The following is a 19084-nucleotide window of genomic DNA, read 5'->3' on the forward strand; positions in this document are numbered from 1 at the left end:
ATCTACCCAGAACTGTCTGAAAGCAAATCAGGTGCTGCCTCCTTTTCACAGGTGGAATGTGTTGTGATGAAGCCAAAGCTGTTGCACAGCAGCTCCTGACTGGTCATGAGTAGATTGTGATGACCTCCCGCCCTCCCCCTCTCACCAGCAGCACTCTTTCCAAACCTTCTGTCAACACTTCCAGAAACTCCATATCTGAGCAACGAGTTAAGGAGGTCAAAGTAGAATTTAAATATTAACGCTCTGCATATTGATTGCAGCACAAAACAGCTTTGTTGATCATTATGGTAAAGGATACAGTTTTCATCTCCGTCTGTATTGCGAGGTGGCCCTGGCATGTTAAGCAGCACTAATCGAGCATCGTGGGACCTATTGACTATTACTTCATTCAGCTTCACAGCAGTGTGCATCCGTCGCACATTGGACTGATCCCTGCAGAGGGGCAAAGGAGGACAGTTTAATTGCTGTCATGAAGAAACATATTTGGAGCATTTGTAAGTAAGTTTTCATCATTTCCAACAGAGATGCATTCAAAATGAGCATGCAAAACATTTAACATAATTTTAGAGTAGGGAGAAAGCTAAAGGTGAACTGAATTCCACTCACGGTTTTAGGCTCATGAGTTCTCTGAAGTTCTCAGGAGCATTGTTCCGGTTTCTCCTCTCAGCCTCACACTTCTCTCTAGTCCACGTCATATGAACTTTATCTAAAGGGGCTTCAACCACCTCCTCTTCCTCATCAGAGTACAGACTCCCCATACGAACCAACGAGTGTCTGTCTTTAACCAGCTGGGCCTGCAGATGCCATGGGAGAGTAATAATGCTTGATTGTCAGCATACAGTACTTCATAATTTAAAACATTTGACTAAACTCTTAAACATGCATGACTTTAACTGACTTTTTTTCCTTTTTATATCCGAAGATTGCGACTTTCACAGTTTCAACATACCTCTCTTTGTCTTTCTGCGCTGGATAGCCTCATCTGCCTTAACATCTGTGACCTCTGCTCCATCATTAATGTCCGCTCATAAGTGTAAGCTGAGATGTCACTGTCGTGCTGAAATCCCATTTGAGAAACATTATGTGAACCATTAACACAAGACAAACATGTTTATTAAATTATTACACCTCCAAATCTGTATCTTTTTTTCACTGTTATCAGATATAGTGGGATCACCATGTTTGGAACTTGTTTGTATATAATTTGGTTGAAACAATAATTTGCACAGAAATGTAACAAAAACAAACTTGATGTTGTCAGCACAGTTTTATCTGATCATCACCATTTCTTAAATCTGCAGTTATGTAAGAGGAACTCTCACCATCTCCACCACCTCCACTTCAGCTTCTATTCTCAGCTGATAAAGGAATGTGGCCAGATCTTTCTTCATTTGGATGCTGTTGTCATCCATCTGGGCCACAGTGAAGATGCGCATCTTGCATTTCCTCCAGACCTAAAACACAGAAGTAATTTATGGTGTATTTAATGTACGTGTTGTGTACATAGTCACTTGCACAAATTTATCATAAAATAACAACAATGTATTTCCAGAATGATACAAACATAAAACTAACCAAGATTATTTAAGGTAAGAATGTGTCATGTTCACATTTACAGTTCAAAATCTTTTAATAAACTATTTGATTTTTTTTTATAAAAAAAAGTGTCCATGCTAGAAATAGTAAAAATACAACTTTTAAAGTAATATAACATTTAAACAAACAGTAACTTAATATAAGTATAGCACAGTAATTTTACTTACCTTGTGCTGTTTAAGTAGGAAAGGCAGCAGCATTAACATCCCTCCATCATGGACAATCCACCACACATCAATGTTACCATCTGTGAAGCGTTCATGGTTGCTTGGATAGAAGGACACATTTTTGGGCACCATGAGGGCCAGGTGAGCAGCTGTGGTGCAGCGGACTGTGTCTGAGTGGTGATGAAAACACACTGGCTGAGACATTTACATACATGAATACACCTACTGCATGTGAGGAAATGAAGTCAGATAGAAATCTCACTGCTATCTGACTTCATTTCCTCACTTCAAATCTCTCTGCACACTGAGCAGTGAGATTTCTAAGTACAACATTTATTGCAAGCCAGCTGTAAATCTATTATAACGCAGAGGTGGCGATCACTCATGTGTGAATACTACACACTAATTCGCAGCAATACAACAATAATCAAGCTGACTGAGGTGGTAAACTACAATGTTGTGGGATCAGACACTTACTGATAAAAGTCTTCCAGGCTCGAGGGTCCTCACTCTGTCTCCAGCCATATGGCCAGCCCATCACCACAGTGTTGTGTTTCATCCCTCCAAGACCGCATGACTGGATCAAATGGACAATGCCCTCCCGCACCTTAGTGGCCACCACAACTTGGCAAAAACCTTTGACCCGCTCAATCTCCATCATGTTCTTAATGGCCTGGAGGATTGAACATCAGGTCCTTATTACAGTGAGTGAACATTATTTCAGTTATTTAGCAAGCATTTTCCAAAATATTATAGAAACCTTTTTTTTTTTTTTTACATGAAATTAATGTTTTTCACCATATATTCAGCTCAGAATTGGCGCTGTGCCATTTGGTTAAAATGTCAAAATACATAAATAAACAAAACCTCAAAAATGAGCTCAAAATAAATTCATACGAATACAAAGAACCATGTTTGTCTCATCATCTTTTTCAAATGACAAAGGCTTTTCATCTTTAACAATCGGCAGGGGCACAGTCAACAGCACTGTACAAGAGAGAACAATACACCACTTTCCAGTATTTACCTGTTCAGCTGCCTGCATTTCCCCATAGCTGTCCAGAAAGTTACCCTGGATAACAGAGCCAACAATAGTCAGACCCTTCCCTGCCTTCAGCTGTGAGGCGAAGGTGAGCAGTCGGGGATATTTAACATGGAGATCCTCATCCAACTTCAACAGCACCAATAGCTGAGGCCTGCAGTGCACAAATCATAGGTGTTTGTACAAGTTGAAAAACTGCGTCTCTGCTTTCACTATATGAACTGAATACCTGGAAAAAAACACAAGGATATTAGTAAATGCTGATCACAAGGTGGGCTGGTCACTGCCCATCATTTCTTACTGTATTCGTCAATTAAATGCTTTTGTAGACATTACATCTGTAGCTTAATCAATTTTGACTATTGATTCATTTTTAAAGTATTTTTATTTAAGTAATTCTTCATTTGGAAGGATTTGTTTCACAGGAAGTATAGATTCAGATAAAATCAAAAAGTTTATCAGACAACTTGGTAATGTTGTTTTCTACATGATTTCTATCTACAAATGCTTTATATTTCAGTGTGAATTAGGTCACACTGGCATTTTCAAGACAAAAAAGTCATTGTATATGTATTAATAAATAACCTGCCAAGTTTATCTCAGTTTGGATGAAGTTAGCATTCAGTGAGTGGTTGGGCTTAAGTTTTATCAGTATAATGCCTGCCTTCTGTTCTTTGCTTTGCATTTAAAACTGCAGCTACAGTGTCAGTGTGGGAGGAGTGCTACTTCATTGTGGTTATTGCAGTGTGGCATGTTATCTTACAAAAAGTGCACAAACCAACACTCTGCTTTTCAAATAAGTGACTGTCCAAACTTTCAAATGTGGGTCCTTGAAAAAACAATCCAAATGTCAGTGTTGATGAGGAAATACTTGTAGTGTCCCCTGCTGGTATGGCTTTACCTCCAGTTCTTGGTGTGTGGAGGCCCAACCTCTAATCTCAGCAGTGCATATCGTGCAGCACTAAGGGATAGGCCCCTTATGCCGTCTCCCCACTCCTTCTCTGCTCTAAGTTTGTTTGTGAAAGATAAACAGATGTATCAGTTGTATATTAAGATGCAAGCCTGACAAAGACACATCGATCCTTATAACAAATTTAATTAAAAATACCGCAGTAGGACATCAAACTCATCCATACATACCCCTGGTACTCAATGTATTTGTAGATCATCCCAGCGATGCCCATGGCTACTATAGCATAGTACCAGGAGGATATGAACATAAGAGCCAGACACATACTCATACCAAGGAATGATAGAGCCCTGTGGGTGTAACACATATGCAAACATTGTAATATGATTGATAAGAAGAGCTACTGCCACAACATGGCTGCTGCAAAGAGCGTGAACACATTAAAATGTCTTTAAATAGCATAAATATGCAACATCTTTACCCACCAGTGGTAATATTTGAACCTTGGCCTCCAATTAGGTGTTCGTAAAAGAGTCTGCACTGCACAGGCTAAGTTAACAAAGAGATAGCACATCAAGAAGAACCTATTGAAAAAAAGAAACAACAGAACAACAAATTCTAAGTGGATAATACAGGAACGCATGTCTGAGAGAAAGAAATATGAGAGGTAAGCTTGAAGGTGTTGATGAAATAAGGTCAGCCCGTTTGTGCTGTATATACCAATTTGATTTTGTATGTGGAAATGGCATGTGTTTATCATGTAGGCTTACATAGAAAGGATGGGAGCCACCATGTCCAGTGAGGCAATAAGGATCCCCAGCTCAGCTATGAGAGCAGTCAGTAGCAGTGCCCATGTAGGCTCTCCATTAGTCTTTCCATGACCAAACACCTACAACAAAAAATTGCATCAATGCAAATCAGTTCATATTTGGCTGTGTATCATTATTCAAATATACTTGCAAGTCAAATATTTTCTGATGAAAAGTTTTGTGGCGCAACATATGTATGAAAATGTTGAGGTCATTTATACACGTGCTTGTATCTTTTTAAGAAAACCTAAAATGGAATGTAATAAATATTTCCTGTCTCACCCTTAGGAAGGGAATGATGTTATCCTTGGCAATCGCCTGAAGAAGTCTTGGAGCCCCGGTAAGGGATTGAAGGCCTGCTCCAACAGTAGAGAAAAAAGAGCCGATAACAATTACCCATGGAGATGGCCAGGAGAGAGTCCCCACCACAAGGTTCCTCTGAACTGCATCCCCAAACCTGCAAGTAAATTATGTCTGCGTATGACTGGGTTTTATGATCATGCAGCCTATACTTTTATTTTACTTAATCTCTAATCCGGGAGAATACAAAGAAACTTACTTGTCCCTCAGCACTACCCCTTCTATACAGGACCCAAACAGGACTACAGAACTTATATCTGAACACAAGAGGTCAAGGAGCTGTAGATGGCATCAATGTTAACAAAATGTACTAATAATCTGGTTTCCTATCCTCTGAAATAAGAAGATTTACTGTGTGTTTTTACACACACACATACACACACACGCACACAAAGTGCAGGATACAAACAAGTGAAGTAGTGGAAATGGCTAAGATAGTTCCCACAGGGATGGATTTCTGAGCATCCCGTAGATCACCAGATCTGTTGGAGCCTGCCATGATACCTGCAAAAAGGAGAGCAAGGAGATGCAAAAAACGTTAAACAGTGCCCCCTTCTGGTTGGATTACAGTAAGGCCTTAATATTTTACTGCATCTCACTCATTTAAACAAATTGCTTCATTCATAAAAAGTAAATAAAAATAAATAAATAAAAAAAATAACACATTTCATAGCCTCATACTGCATGAAACATATGTCTAATGGAATTTAATAAAAAGAAGCACACTCAAATTTTGTAACTGAGCTTGGTAGCACCGTCATACCTGTGGCAGAAGGGAAAAAGATTCCCACCAGAAGAGTGAAAGATGTAGCAATGTCCGCTGACACGTAGTTTATAAAGTGCTCAATAGTACTGTGGGCATCCACTGATGGTAGTCCTGCCTTCTCCAAAATCTCCCCTTTTTGCAGGTAGTTGCCCCACATATTCTCTGTAGTAGAAAAACACATTAAAGTAAACAATTAGCTTGACATTAGGCTATTGTTAAATTAGTCTGTATCTATTTCTATGGTACAAAATGTTTGTTTAATACAGTACAGTTTCCATTTAGCAATCTCTAAACATCTTAATTATGCTTTAAGATAAATACTGACTTGTAAAACTATGTAGTTTGGTTTATTGGTAAACAATAACATTACAACCACAGTGTTTAGTATGAAAATTCACCTCTGATAATCCCACTGCTCAATCCAGGGATGCCCTGTATCTCTGTCACATTGTTCTGGATAAAGTAGTCATCACACTGAGCACTGCTTATGTTCCCAGGTAGACAGAACGTTTCCCACAGCTTACTGGGCTCTGTGATGTTTTCCTTAATTACAGTCTTTGCACATACATCAAAGCGATCTCTCACCAAAGTCCTGTTTCCCAACATGCAGATCCTGCAGCAATAACCATAACACAGGCACATATCCAAGTCATTCCAATGTTAATCACAATCAGCTCCTCCATTAATGTCATCATCACCATATGGCTGTTATTTATCATAATTACTAACAGTTAGTTCAGAGTTATTTCCACATGTTGTCTCTTTTGGCTATCACAGAATGATCCATGTCTTAAACAGTAATGATGGAAAACTCTCTGTATGCAAGTAATTGTCACAGCAGCATGGGGGATGCAATACTGCAATATTAGCACTTTTGTCCAAAAAGAGGCTTATTCTACATTAAGGGGCCTCATAATTCCCACCACATCCTGTCCAGTGTCCAAACAAGTTTATTTTTACAGCACTTACGGGAATTCCGGCGGATGAGTCATAGATTTGATTGCCCCAGCATAAATGGAGACAATTGAGATTATGACACATGCCAGGAAGAGGGAGGCCAGCTTGTTGACATACTTGACCCCTACAAAAACCACCACAGCCATCAAACTGAGGCATAAAGAACCGTAGACCCGCATATTGTTGAGCAAGGCACCGTCACTCCCCAGGGGCTCTGTGGCATGAAAGATGGCCGCCTGGGGGACCAGATATTTCTAAAGAGGGGAAAAACAACACAGGCACATTAATGATTTTATAACTTTGTGATGTTAGATTTTATCATCTATAAATGTTATCAACACTTTTTGCACTCATGCAGACCATATCATACCTCTCCCATCTCTGTGCTTCACTATCAGGATCATGCAATCATTGTAATAGTTCAATCCAGCTTCCCCCCAATAATGCTGGACAGTTTTGAGTTGAATTTGATTGAAATGTACTTAATATTCAGCATGGCTTTTAGAGGGTCTTTACTAAGGTTTGACCTTGCTGGTCAAAGGGCAAAGAATTTATATAAACATAACATAAGATGTAACAAAGTTTAATAGTAATAGGTTATTTATATTTTAATATTTAATAATATGTTTAGGAATAATATTTTAGCAGATAAATGTGAGTTAAGATGTAAAGAATGACGTGTCAATAAGCTGACCAAGAAGATTTCAATGGCTCCCAGTATGTACATGGCAGAGGCAAAGGTGGTGCCCAGGTAGAAGCACAGCCCCACAGCTCCTCCAAACTCTGGACCAAGTGAACGTGAGATCATGAAATATGCCCCTCCAGCTATCAAAGACAAAACAAAATAGAGAGTCACACATTGAAATCCACTGCAACTCTCCCAGTTTTACTACACACAGTGGACATGATGTAAATTTCTATTGGCCCTAAGAGGAAGAGTAAAGAAAGAAAAATGTCTCCTTTGCACTTCTGAGTGGTCCGGAGATACCGCTTAAAAACACAAAGAGGAGCTTTAAGTCATAATGATGTCTTCTCAGCTGTGTCACATTTATGAAATAGGTTTTTATAGAAAAGGTGAAAATCAGTGCAGAGTAAATGAATGACAAGAGACTTTCACAGTGAGGAGAACAGAGTATTACCTGGAACAACACCATTAGTAGCAATGGCACTCATAGATATGGCTGTCAGCATTGTCTACATCAGAAAAATAAAAAATAACAAAACACTGTTTAGGATGCACACAAAGTCTAAAAGGCTCGCTGTGGGTGTTAACATTCACACATCAAACTGATAACTGAAACATATCCCAGCTTCCATCTCATATAAAGTAATCCTATTTTTTTTGGCATATATAGCCTGTGACGTTCATAACAAAAGTCAAAGTGATATTATTTGCTTTACATAATGGCTGCTGTTTATGCAAGTCTTGGGATTTCATCAACTATTGCAGCAATAACATCCTGGCCTGTATTGGTGATAAAAGCATCTTAGTGTATATCTGTGTGCAAAATTTGTGCAAATACTAACACATGAGCAGCACATAAGGACAATCAGGAGGGACTGTATGATGCCTGCCATTCCCACAATCCATGTCAATCGGAGGAAAAGAATGACACCAAAGATGTTCTGGAGACATGGTAGGTAGACGCCCATCAGAGTTCCCATGTTGGGTGACTGGCAGAGAGACAGAGTTGGAACAACAGAGTGGGAGAAAGGAGAGAGAGGGGAGTATTGAGCATGACATTTAGGGGAACAAGTGTAGTGATCGTTAGTATTGATTGATGTACTTTTTAAAGGTCAGTCAATCATGTTATCAGTGCTTTGCGTGTACCCAGGTCCTACATGGGGATGGCTTAACTGCAGAATGTCCAAGGTCATAGCAATCTATCAACAAGCCTTAATAACTTAAATGAGAAGGCAGGTAGAGAGCCAGCAGTACAGTATAATGTTTCCAAACCTCAAAAGGCTGAGTGTACACATTATCAAAACAGTGAGGTATATGTTCCCTTGGCCCTTCATAACTACTAACCTTGGGGGTCTTCCTACGAGAAGTCTCAGCACTCTCTTCTTCTTCATGCTCCTTGGCCCCTTGTGTGACGTTGGTGTAGTTGACCAAACGGCTGAGCAGAGAAGAAACTTTTGGTCGGATGTCCAGCTCTTCCTGGAAGAAGAGAGAAGATTAAGCTAATTTTAAGGGAGATTTTAGTTAACCATTTAATTAAAAACTGTAAAGTGAAAAAAAAACAGACCTCAAACAAAGCCAGGTTCCTGTCATAGAAATCATTTTTCTTGCCAGAAGCATCAGCGCTGTTAAGAAAAGGGCTGTCTTCTTTATGATTCCCAAGTCCTGTTGGAGTGAGCAAGAAAATACAACTTTAAAATTGACATAAATGCCAAGAAATCACCAAAACACAAGCATAAACTACGTGTGAGTATAATTACATTCTGCTCTATGACTATTTGGCCTTAACAATAACATTCCCCTTTACAATCACAATTAGTTTGTTTCTTAACAAAGTGGTGTCACAGATGGTATTAAGTCTCAATGTGTGTGTCTGTTTGCAAAGTGGATAAAAAATAAATGCCAGTTTGAATTAAAATAACACCATCTGACTTGATAAAAAGCTAAAACAACCGTGTTTCTGAATCCAAAGCAACAAGAAAATATGACATTTGACCAAATCTTAAAGCTCAGTCTTCAAAGAGATGTGTGGCATTACTGAGATAAAATCTCCATTAGGGGGAAAAAAAGCGCGACTGCTGGAAAAGAAACTGATAAAAAGAAAAACAAATGTACTTTTTGCCATGGTCTTCTCTTCCTAGCTTTTATCTGTCACTATTAATTATAATTGAAAGATCTCAACAATGTCCATGTAGCAATACATTTCAGACACAATTCACACAGTGAAAATGGAAAAAGAAAAAAAAATAAATGAAAGGGGCAAAAACCAGCACAGAACAACAGAGCAAAGTCCAGGTGATAAACAGGGATGTAATTAGATTCCACTCTCATTTATTTCTGCTTTTGAAGAAAGAATCAAACAGAGATAAGCACAGCGACTGGGGCAATTATGGTAAGTAAGGTAGCACAGCAAACGTTATCACACACACTCACTCGTAGGCATGCACACACCTCATTATCAAGAAATTACTTAACCTTGAGTTATTAGAGCATGTAAACTTTGACAGCGGCATCTTGATGACTGAATTAATTCTGCAACAGAAAGCTGGCCAACTTACTAAGTGGGATTAAAATTAAAACAATTTTAAAAATAAAGCAAAAATATTCTCAACTGTGCTGGATGACCTTCAGTGCAAGTCCTCACTCACCTGTGCTCTGTGTCCCATTGCTAATAATGCTGTGGGGAAGCATAGTTATGTTTCGTGTGCAGTTTGCAAGAGAGTAGGCTCTGTGCTGTAGCTTGGGGAATTGTCGATTACTATCCAGGACACCCAGTCACCCAGGGTGAATACTCATTTAGGGGCTGATCCAGCACATGGTGTACAAAAAGTGTGTGTGGGAGAGAGTTAGGTTGAGAGAGAAGGAACTGTGGTAATTCACACATGTGCACAGACACAAATATACACACTTAAATAGTGCACAGCAGATTACACACAGAACCACGCATAAATTTTAGGAATAAAAAAAATAATGTACCCATTAATTTTAAATGATTAAGGATGCCCCAATATATGACTGGTACTGTAATTACATTTATTTTGCTGGACACTTGACCTCAGCTTAATTTAAACCATATCTTGATGTTAAAAATGCAAGGTTTACAATATGGTGACTTGCTTTTTCTCTGAATAAGACAGATCCCCATAGTCTGCTCCTCTTCAAAGATGTCCGACCAGACAACACAAATAAAAGCCGGACTGCACTCATGCATATATATCTAAACATGTGCATACACATATGCAAGGCGCATGTTTGCTTATGAGAATACAAAGACCCTGGCCTTGACACATATTTGAGTCTGTTGCACGTCTGGATGCTTAATTGGAAAAAAAAAAAAAATGTTTGCTTCTGCAGTTGCAGTAAGATGCCCCATGGCTCTGGTATTCTAAAAGAAAAATCTAGATAATGCAAAAAGGCTTATTTAGATACTTAACCTTTCTGCTCATAGATTAAAATGCCATAGAATGAAGATTAATTCCGGTTGTGTTTGCAAAACACTGACAACTCAATACTGCCCTCTAGTGTTGTTTAAATGTAACTGCGTAATGGAGACAATAAAGGGAAACATGCTTTCTATCTGTGAATGTCCAGACCAGGCTGGGACTGGTCTGGGACAGGTGGCTAATTTGAATCTTTGGCTGCTTGGTCCGTATTCTTACTGTACACATCTGTCCTTGTCCAATCCAGAAACAGCTGCAAAACTGTGCCAATGAGAAACATTTTATTAATTTAGGTTAAATGCAGATGAGTGAACCTTTTAACTTAATAACTGTGTCAGTATATTTATCTGGTTGTAAATGATGTGATTGCAGCTTTTCATACTTGTTGGTTAAATGTTAATGTCTGAGTTTTTCGTTAACAATTCCATATGGCATGTGTGTTTGTTGTATCTTTTTGTATTTGCATTGTAATGACATGGCTTACTATACTGCATGAAATATTTGGTGGGTCCTGCTGGAGCAAACATACATACCGTTCAAAATAGTCCACATGTGTTTGTGTACACTTGTACAAGCGTGAGCATGCGGTGTATGAGTTGGGGTGGCCTGACTCAGTGAGCCTGACTTTGTGTCCCAGTCTGGTCCTGGTCCACTACCTGGCACGGACTTCTGCTCAGTCAATGCTGCTTTAACATGGGGCTGAGAAGACAGCAGGGGTCTCTAGGTAATAACTTCACATTAAATGTCTAACTGGAAGGATTAAAGATTAACTGGAGTGTTATGAAGGCACATAGGCATCATGCTGTGTGCACAGAACAGCAGGCTTCACAGCGACGTGTGCTGACATGTCATCAGCCAGAAGATCAAAGATAGGCATGTTTGCAGAAGAGAGCTAATTTTATCTGAGAGAATTTAGAAACTTTATTTTTTTAATTATTAATATTATATATATGGCCAATATATTTTTACTTAGTTGTCATCGTAAATTCTTTTTGTCTGAAAGCAATGTAGTAGTGGAACTAGTGGTAAAAAAACAATGCATAAGGAGTTAAACTTTTCTGTGATTAGCTGTGGGCACTGCTGTGGGCACTGAGTTAGGAGTATTTGAACTATAATTAATTACATTGTAATTACATTATTATTAATTACATTAAGGCAGATGTGACCAACTTTTATGGATAGGTGATCAAGACAAAGATTTGGCAAAGTCAAAATCATGATATTCTTCTAATGCATCAGGATAAAAATAAACCATGATCCATGTATGTCAAGGAAACATCCTGCATAACCTTAAATCATATCAAAGCTTCTAAAGGGAAAAGCTTGCAAAAGCAGAACCCTATAATGTCTAACCAAAAAGTATCAGCTGTAAAGCAACTTTAAAACATTTACATTATGTAAATTACAAGCAATTTTGTGGTGAATAAGGCTGCTAATGTCCAAGAGAGAAAGTCAATCAAGAGAGGAAAAAACAACTTAACAATAAAGTGCCTATCCTTTCTGTTTTTAAGCTGATTCGCTGTTCATTAGCTTCTTAGGTTTAGAAAAAAAAACCTCTTTGCTAAACTCCCTCTTTAATAAACATTTAAGACTTAAGACTGGGAGGCAAAGGCGTCAAAGCTCAGTGCACTCAGTGGAGGCACTTAGAACTTACCACTGATTACACACACTTAGAGGTGGTAGGCTTATGTAAATGTGTGGTTGTACACATATTTCAGGATGATTTCCTACATTTGTGAGGTCAAAAGGAGCCACTTGCACCTGAGGATCTGACAGCTTTGATTTAGGTCGAGGTTAGGGTTAGATATTCAGTTGTGATGGTTAAGGTTGGTAAGTGGTGTTTATCTAACAAAAGGGATGTTTCTGGGAGAAAAATAAAGACATATCCATTGCTCTACATTCATTACACTTGCTTCCTTTGTTTTTTTTTTTTTGTTTTTTTTTTTATTAAAATCCCCCTTTCAAAGCAGAGATAGATGCAACTAACTCGGTTGGGCAAACATGATACAACAGTTGGATGGCAGCAGCTCAAATGTGTAAAGGGTGAACTTGTTCTTTCTTGTTCACTGTATTCAGCTCAATACACATCTCTGGGCCTGCAAACTGCTTACCCCCACTTTCAGTGCCTCTCACACAACTGTCTAGAAACTGCCATGATTTTTCAAGCTACAGTAGTTGCCTGAGGAAAACAATCCTGAGGCTGAAAAAGTCTTGCATTACTTTTTGAGAAGAAACTATTCCAACAACCATCACAATCTTAAACCTTCAGTGATTTATTACTCCTAAAGCAGGAGTAATAAATCTGCCAAAAGACATTCCAATTTGTTTCATTGTGTTTAAAAAAAACGATTATGTCATAGTATAATTCATCACCGTGAGCCAAACACCAATCTGTAAACAGTTTTTGTCACATACTAAATGCAGTATGCCTAGTGCGTCTCCCATTTCTGTGCAAGCTGTGGGCTAAACGAGGGTTATCCATACCACACAAACTCTTTTCCAAAAATTGACCTACAGTTCTGTGACTGTTCCACAATGCACTTAAATATCCAAGAAAATCAGATGATACATATTTCACCAAAAGAAAACAAAACAAAAAAAAAACTATGCTTTTAAAAAGAAACTACTTAGTTCAAATCAAAAGTCTTGCTTTGTGCTATTTGAATTCACTTCTCTTTGCACCATAGCCCATGGCAAATACCACGGAAGCGCTGTTACAGCACTTGGCCAAAGTTAGCTATAATGGTTGTGTTCCATGCAGGGTAGAATCTGAAAAGAGCAGAGGAACGCTAACCTGCTGAGCCTTGCAGCAAAACATATTAACTTTGATATGCACTAATGATGAGAAAAGGATGGCAGCTCAGTCTGATTACCTCAGGGAGTAAAGGTGGGTGGGAAGGGGTGCAGCGAACTGTAATGCAGACTTTCAAAAAGACACAGAGGAACTAAATGAAGATGTCAGTGTGTGTGGCTCTAATGGATAAACAGACCTACAGGGAAGTGCGGTCTGTGCATGCAGAATATGTGCCTTTAGAAGCTTTGCAAAAATAGTTTAAAGTTGTGTATTTGCTCTGCAGATGGTTTATGTTTGTGAATACTAGTGTCACATACAGCAAGCTCTGGTGGAGGAAAAAAAAACAGGCTCTAATGTTAGTTCTTTTATGTAGAACCTGACTAACACCTACACATTTTTTAAACCAAAATGTGGCAATACTAAAGTGTGAGTTGGTGTTTGTAACTGTTACAGAACAAGTTGTAAAGGCTTTAACTCTATTCTTTTGGTGCTACATAACAACCACGATGAATAAGTAAGTTAATGATGGAAATTTTTTCCCCTAATGAAGTAATAGAGAGCATGTGGATGTTTTTTCTTGTCAGCAGACTCCAGAATCAAGTTCTTGTTTTTCTGAGATGCTGTCAATCACCCAGGGATGTTTTGTTATGCTCGAATATCAAAATACATCTTTAAAGTTCCCTTGTAAATGTATTATTTAAAAGTGCTTTTATTTATTTCCTATAACAGTTAAATGTTTCTACTTCTAGTCATTCAGAAGGAATGGACTGGTTTGTGTCCTAATTTATGACCATTACTGTTCATCTGTAGGTCTAACATGAAACTCATTCAGGAAAGAGAGAGCAGCCTTGCAGCCCAGCTCACAGTTTTCCTCCCATGACTCTCTGAGCAGCAGTGTGAACTGTGTTTCTAGGAATTTAAACTGACAACACTGTTAACAAAAAATAAGTAATTTAATTTAATGCCACAACATCTAAACGCAACAGAGCAGAAGCAATCTCCCAGAACCTTCACAAGATTCCCATTTATTATGCATTAAAGAAAAAAAAAATACAGCAAGTGATCTAGTTTCTACATAGACGCTTTATTCATTTTGTTGTTTAATGTTTTCTACATAATCGGTTTTCGCCTTATTGATAAGAAAAACTAAAAAATGAATGTAAAATGATAATGAGGCAATGGTCATCTATATAACTACCTATCCTTAAGAATTGTTGCAACCCCTAACTTAGTTATTAAGCCTAATGCTCAAGCATATCTGTATCTAAATTTGCTTTACATCTGTGATAAGTTCCAGATTTATACTCCACAGTAGTTTATCTGTCATGGGCTATTTAAATGGCATGCCAGCTTGCATGACAGTTCTCCTAAATTAGAGAGACAACACATGGTAGCATTCCCCAGATCCCACAATTGTTACTGATGGAAAAATCTTAAGCATCTCTTGGACTAGCCGACAAATCTGCTACAGCTTTAAAATTACTAGCCAGAAAGGAGGCTTTTGGTGAATTTTTAAACATTTTGACTGCATAAAATTTTAGTTCTTTGAAATTCCTGTGTAGTCTTGCCTGCATTGATCGTTTCAGGTCTATCCACAGATGTCTGACGATGTTTAGGAAACTGTTCATTTTTAGGTTTTTAACAGGCAATGTGATGTTTGTTTCCAAAATTTGCTCATATCAGAGTACATTTAGTCCCCTACCGCTAAATGTTCCTCTGGATCAGCACAAACCCAAAGCACGACAATGCTTCTTACACACACGTGTGTTGTTTATCTGAGATATTTTATTTTTTTGTAAATATGTCTGTGCATATTTTCTTCCGAATAAGGTTAATATTTAATTTCTGCCAGGAAATGTTAACTTTATTAGATCATTTGCAAACTTTGGATGTTGTATGTTGTGGCAGCTTTCCTTCTCTGGAATCTCTCCAGTGGTTTTTTTTTTCTTTCTTTTTTAAAGTCAAATGGGTTTCATATAGTTTTTCTAGAAAAGCCAAAGCTGCTACCACCACAATTCTCATTGAGTGCCATTCTAATTATGAAATTTTAAACAAAAGAAATGGCTTTCTGAAAAAAGTTTAGTGTTGACTTTCAATATTTTTCTGCTTTTAAGCATCAGTCATTCAATTTGATCAGATGAGCCCATGTCTGCTTAATATTCTGTGTCAAAGTCTAAGGACTCAGAGCATTTGACATGTAGTTCACCTTGTGTTTCCTTAAGATGACTGTGGATGAGCCTTTTTTTTATCCCCTGCAGCCGATCTAAAAGTTAGCTATGCACTCAAATTTTCCAGCATGCCCAAACTTTGAAGGGCGCTCCCTTCTTGGCTTTCAACATTTTTTTTTCTTTTACAAAACTAAAACAGCACTCTGATGTAGCTTAAATGTTGAAAAGAAAAAAAAAAAAAAAGAGGATTTTTGAAGAGAGATGCTCTGCTTTGTGCATGTATGAAACAAGAAAACTAAGACCAGCAACATATTTTCCTCCTTGAAAATGTGAATGTTATTTAAGGGTCTGAATTGCAGTATTACTATGACCGCAATGCTGGCCCTGCCCTGTCCTGAACAGAGCCGACTTCAGAGCCTGGAACAGACTCTGCACTCTCACTTCCCCCATGGACCACTGGTCACACTACGCAGCAGAGACACAGCCTGTAATGTTGCCCAGGCCACCACTCCCTTAATGAAATCATACAAAGCCTCTGTGTACCAACAGAACATTTTTTTTTTACCACACTGACCACTTTTCCATAGAAATACTGTATGACTGCATGGAAAACCTAAAGAAGGAGAAATTCTATTACATATGTGGCTATAGTTACTCTAGTACTAATCTGGTTTTGTGGTGAAGTAACTACAAGCAAAGAAAAAAAAAAAGAAAAACTTGTACTTTACTGTAACACATCGTGTTCCCTTTACTTTGTGTCATTAATCACAGTTTCACCACCTTCTTCCTCTCCTCCTTTTAACTCTCTTCAGTATATGGTCATCCGTTAATGGTTTAATGCCTATTGTTCTTGCACTTCAGGAAGCTCTCCTCGGGTGGGTTAGTGAGAATTTTGACTTTAGGAAGACAAGGTTAAACAGCAGGAAACTCATTCAAAAAAGTAATGCTGTGGGTTATTTTCATCTGCCTTTTTCTTCCATCATCACAGCCATTTTTAGGGCATAATTCTGCTTAGGCAACATAACCCACTCCTGAAGAGATTCTTCCATAAATTAAGTTGAATTTATTTTGTGTTAAACAGTCATTTGGATGCAATGGCTGACTTTCATGCTGTCCATAAATATACAAGCTAGCTAAAGAATGTGCTGAGATTTCTAGTTTTATGAATTAAATACCAGCCTACTCGAGTCAAGCCCTTGGATTAGTAACTTGTGGGTCATCTCAGCCATATATTGTTTACTCTCATGATTCATTCACACATACATACCAAAGCAAAATGAATAAACTCATAGATAACTTTATGATTCTTCAGCCTTAAACACATCTTTCTGTTACTTAGCGGAGCTCAGCCACGTACACACTAACATTCAGTAACAAGATATTGTAAGTCATTTATTTAAGATTGTGCCCAACCTTGCTTTGGGAGTCGTTGCTATGGAGTGGGTGTCTAATTTGGAGGCCACGCCCATGTGTGTCTTTTATTTCAAGTAGAAAAACAAATCTCTTTCTCAGCCCCCATAACCAGGCTCTACTATAGAATAAGCTTGTTCAGACACCATCTTCCTTCTTCTTGAGAAACAAGTGAAGGACAGCTGAGGCGTACTCAGGCAGAGATGCAAAGAGGGAAAGTTTTCTCCTGTCTTGTGAGCAGCTAATCTCTATGAAAGGAAATCCTCCTAGGCACAAAGAATGCTCCATCTTTTGTGTGAAGAACCACTTGAGGCTCTCTCTTTTCAGTGGTGGTACCGGCCTTCATAAAACCCCACCCCCGTTGTATCGTTCCTCTTTTATTGTTTTCCCTTTGTTAGTGTATCCCTCAGGCTGTGCTTAAATACAGCCCAGTTGCAAACAAAAAATAAGCAAAAAAAGCAACTTTTTATCCAATTTTCTCTAAAGTGACCTGTAAAAAGTGACCTGCTTGCTGTAAAAATGCACTTTTTGGTCTTGGAAAATTGTCATGGTAACCATTCAACCAGCTGTTCATAAATCTCTTAGGAGAAAATAAGTTTTATCCATCCTGCTTTGGGCCCTGCTCATCATGTATCACTTTGAGGACTCACTTTCTCAACTGAAAGTGACTTTGTGTCCTAGCTGAGAGATAATTACTTGTAACAGTTGTGAGACTTACCATCAGAACCAACAGTATCTTGATGGTCAAGAGAGTCCTGTCCAGTATCCCTGTAATCAACCCAGTTAATTCCCTCTAGGCTGTCATAGCTGGACTGAGCTTGATCCTTCACTGGTACAACTGTGAAGTGAGGCATGTTCTAATCACTCTCCTCTGCGTCTCCAGCTCAAACTCAACTTAGCAGGCTAGCTGTTAGCCAGCCTCAGCTCAACTCCCACTAATGGCACATTCCACTACACTGCGCTCACTTCCTCTGGAGGGTATTATCATATTCTCCGCCCACAAGCCAGCCTCTCCTGTTTTTTCTTTTTTACTTAAAGGGTATGGTGCCGTTAGGATGCATTTGGAAGGGCACCCACACCCCTCAAAAGGATGTAACAACATAAAACACTACTTTAAATTGAGGAGTTAGTATTTTTATTCCAGAGCCATGAAGAACTGGGTCAGAGAGAGAGAGAGAGAGAGAGAGAGAGAGAGAGAGAGAGAGAGAGGAGGGTGTCCTGCTGTCTGTATGTCATAATGGTCCTTGTCTGTTCAAGGTTCACGCTGGCATTCCTCTGTGTGTACACGCCTTTCCCAAAACACACAGACAGCAACGTGGCATCTGGAAAATAATCAATGTTGGTGAAATGGAAGCATAGAGTGGAAAAAGTGAGAAGAGGGAATAATAAAAAAAGCAAAAAGAAAAAAAGAAAGAAATGGCAGTTTGACAGAAAAAGAGAAAACAGAAAAGGTCTTCAGTCCTCTTAGTTTATGCAGCTCAATGTTATTGCATCCTCTGAACCCAGGATTATTCAGCTTCTTCACACACATTTGCAAAAGTATAAGGAGGTGATCATTCACTGTTTGTTGTCAAATCACCATATTTTAAAAAAAAAGTGATGGTCCACAGCAGTTGAAGCAGTGAGAAGCTCAGCTATAAACTCCAGTGAATGAAGACAATGTTTACCTTCCTCTTTCCAAGAGCAAAGGCTAACTAATAAAACCATGAACTCATCAAAGACACTGCATAGAAAGGCTGTCATTAGAGAGCCTATTTCAGAGTTGCTGTTGCACTGCTTGGTGGAAGAGGCTTTCTGTTTAACTTTGTTATATTAGCTAGTCATTTCTAATGGAAGAAATGATCAGCAAAAGAGCCGATGTCATACAGTTGAGGAAAAGGGACATACACTTTATTTCTTATGTACAGCAATTTGGTCTTCTGTGGTTGTTTTTAAAGTAATCTATAAATAAAGTTGGACTGGTTTTGCCTTTTTTTATTAACC

The 19084-nt window shown here is 38.5% G+C and overlaps 1 protein-coding gene across 1 annotated transcript; it reads right to left on the reverse strand.

Annotated features, from left to right (window-relative positions):
- On the reverse strand, positions 1-18061 carry slc12a4 (solute carrier family 12 member 4). The gene is made up of 24 exons (XM_041991997.1): positions 17820-18061; positions 8857-8954; positions 8637-8768; positions 8135-8281; positions 7747-7801; positions 7302-7432; positions 6620-6861; positions 6049-6263; positions 5648-5812; positions 5290-5388; positions 5084-5141; positions 4807-4981; positions 4486-4604; positions 4201-4299; positions 3946-4065; positions 3707-3811; positions 2791-2959; positions 2241-2436; positions 1764-1933; positions 1323-1454; positions 950-1057; positions 607-794; positions 299-432; positions 1-195 (listed from the first exon to the last, which is right to left on the reverse strand). Exons 1-24 carry the CDS (start codon positions 17953-17955, stop codon positions 104-106), a joined length of 3285 nt encoding a protein of 1094 aa, XP_041847931.1. The 5' UTR covers positions 17956-18061; the 3' UTR covers positions 1-103.
- Positions 18062-19084: the final 1023 nt, after the last annotated feature.

This window comes from Melanotaenia boesemani, chromosome 1 (genome assembly GCF_017639745.1).
Source record: "Melanotaenia boesemani isolate fMelBoe1 chromosome 1, fMelBoe1.pri, whole genome shotgun sequence".
Lineage (NCBI taxonomy): Eukaryota > Metazoa > Chordata > Actinopteri > Atheriniformes > Melanotaeniidae > Melanotaenia > Melanotaenia boesemani.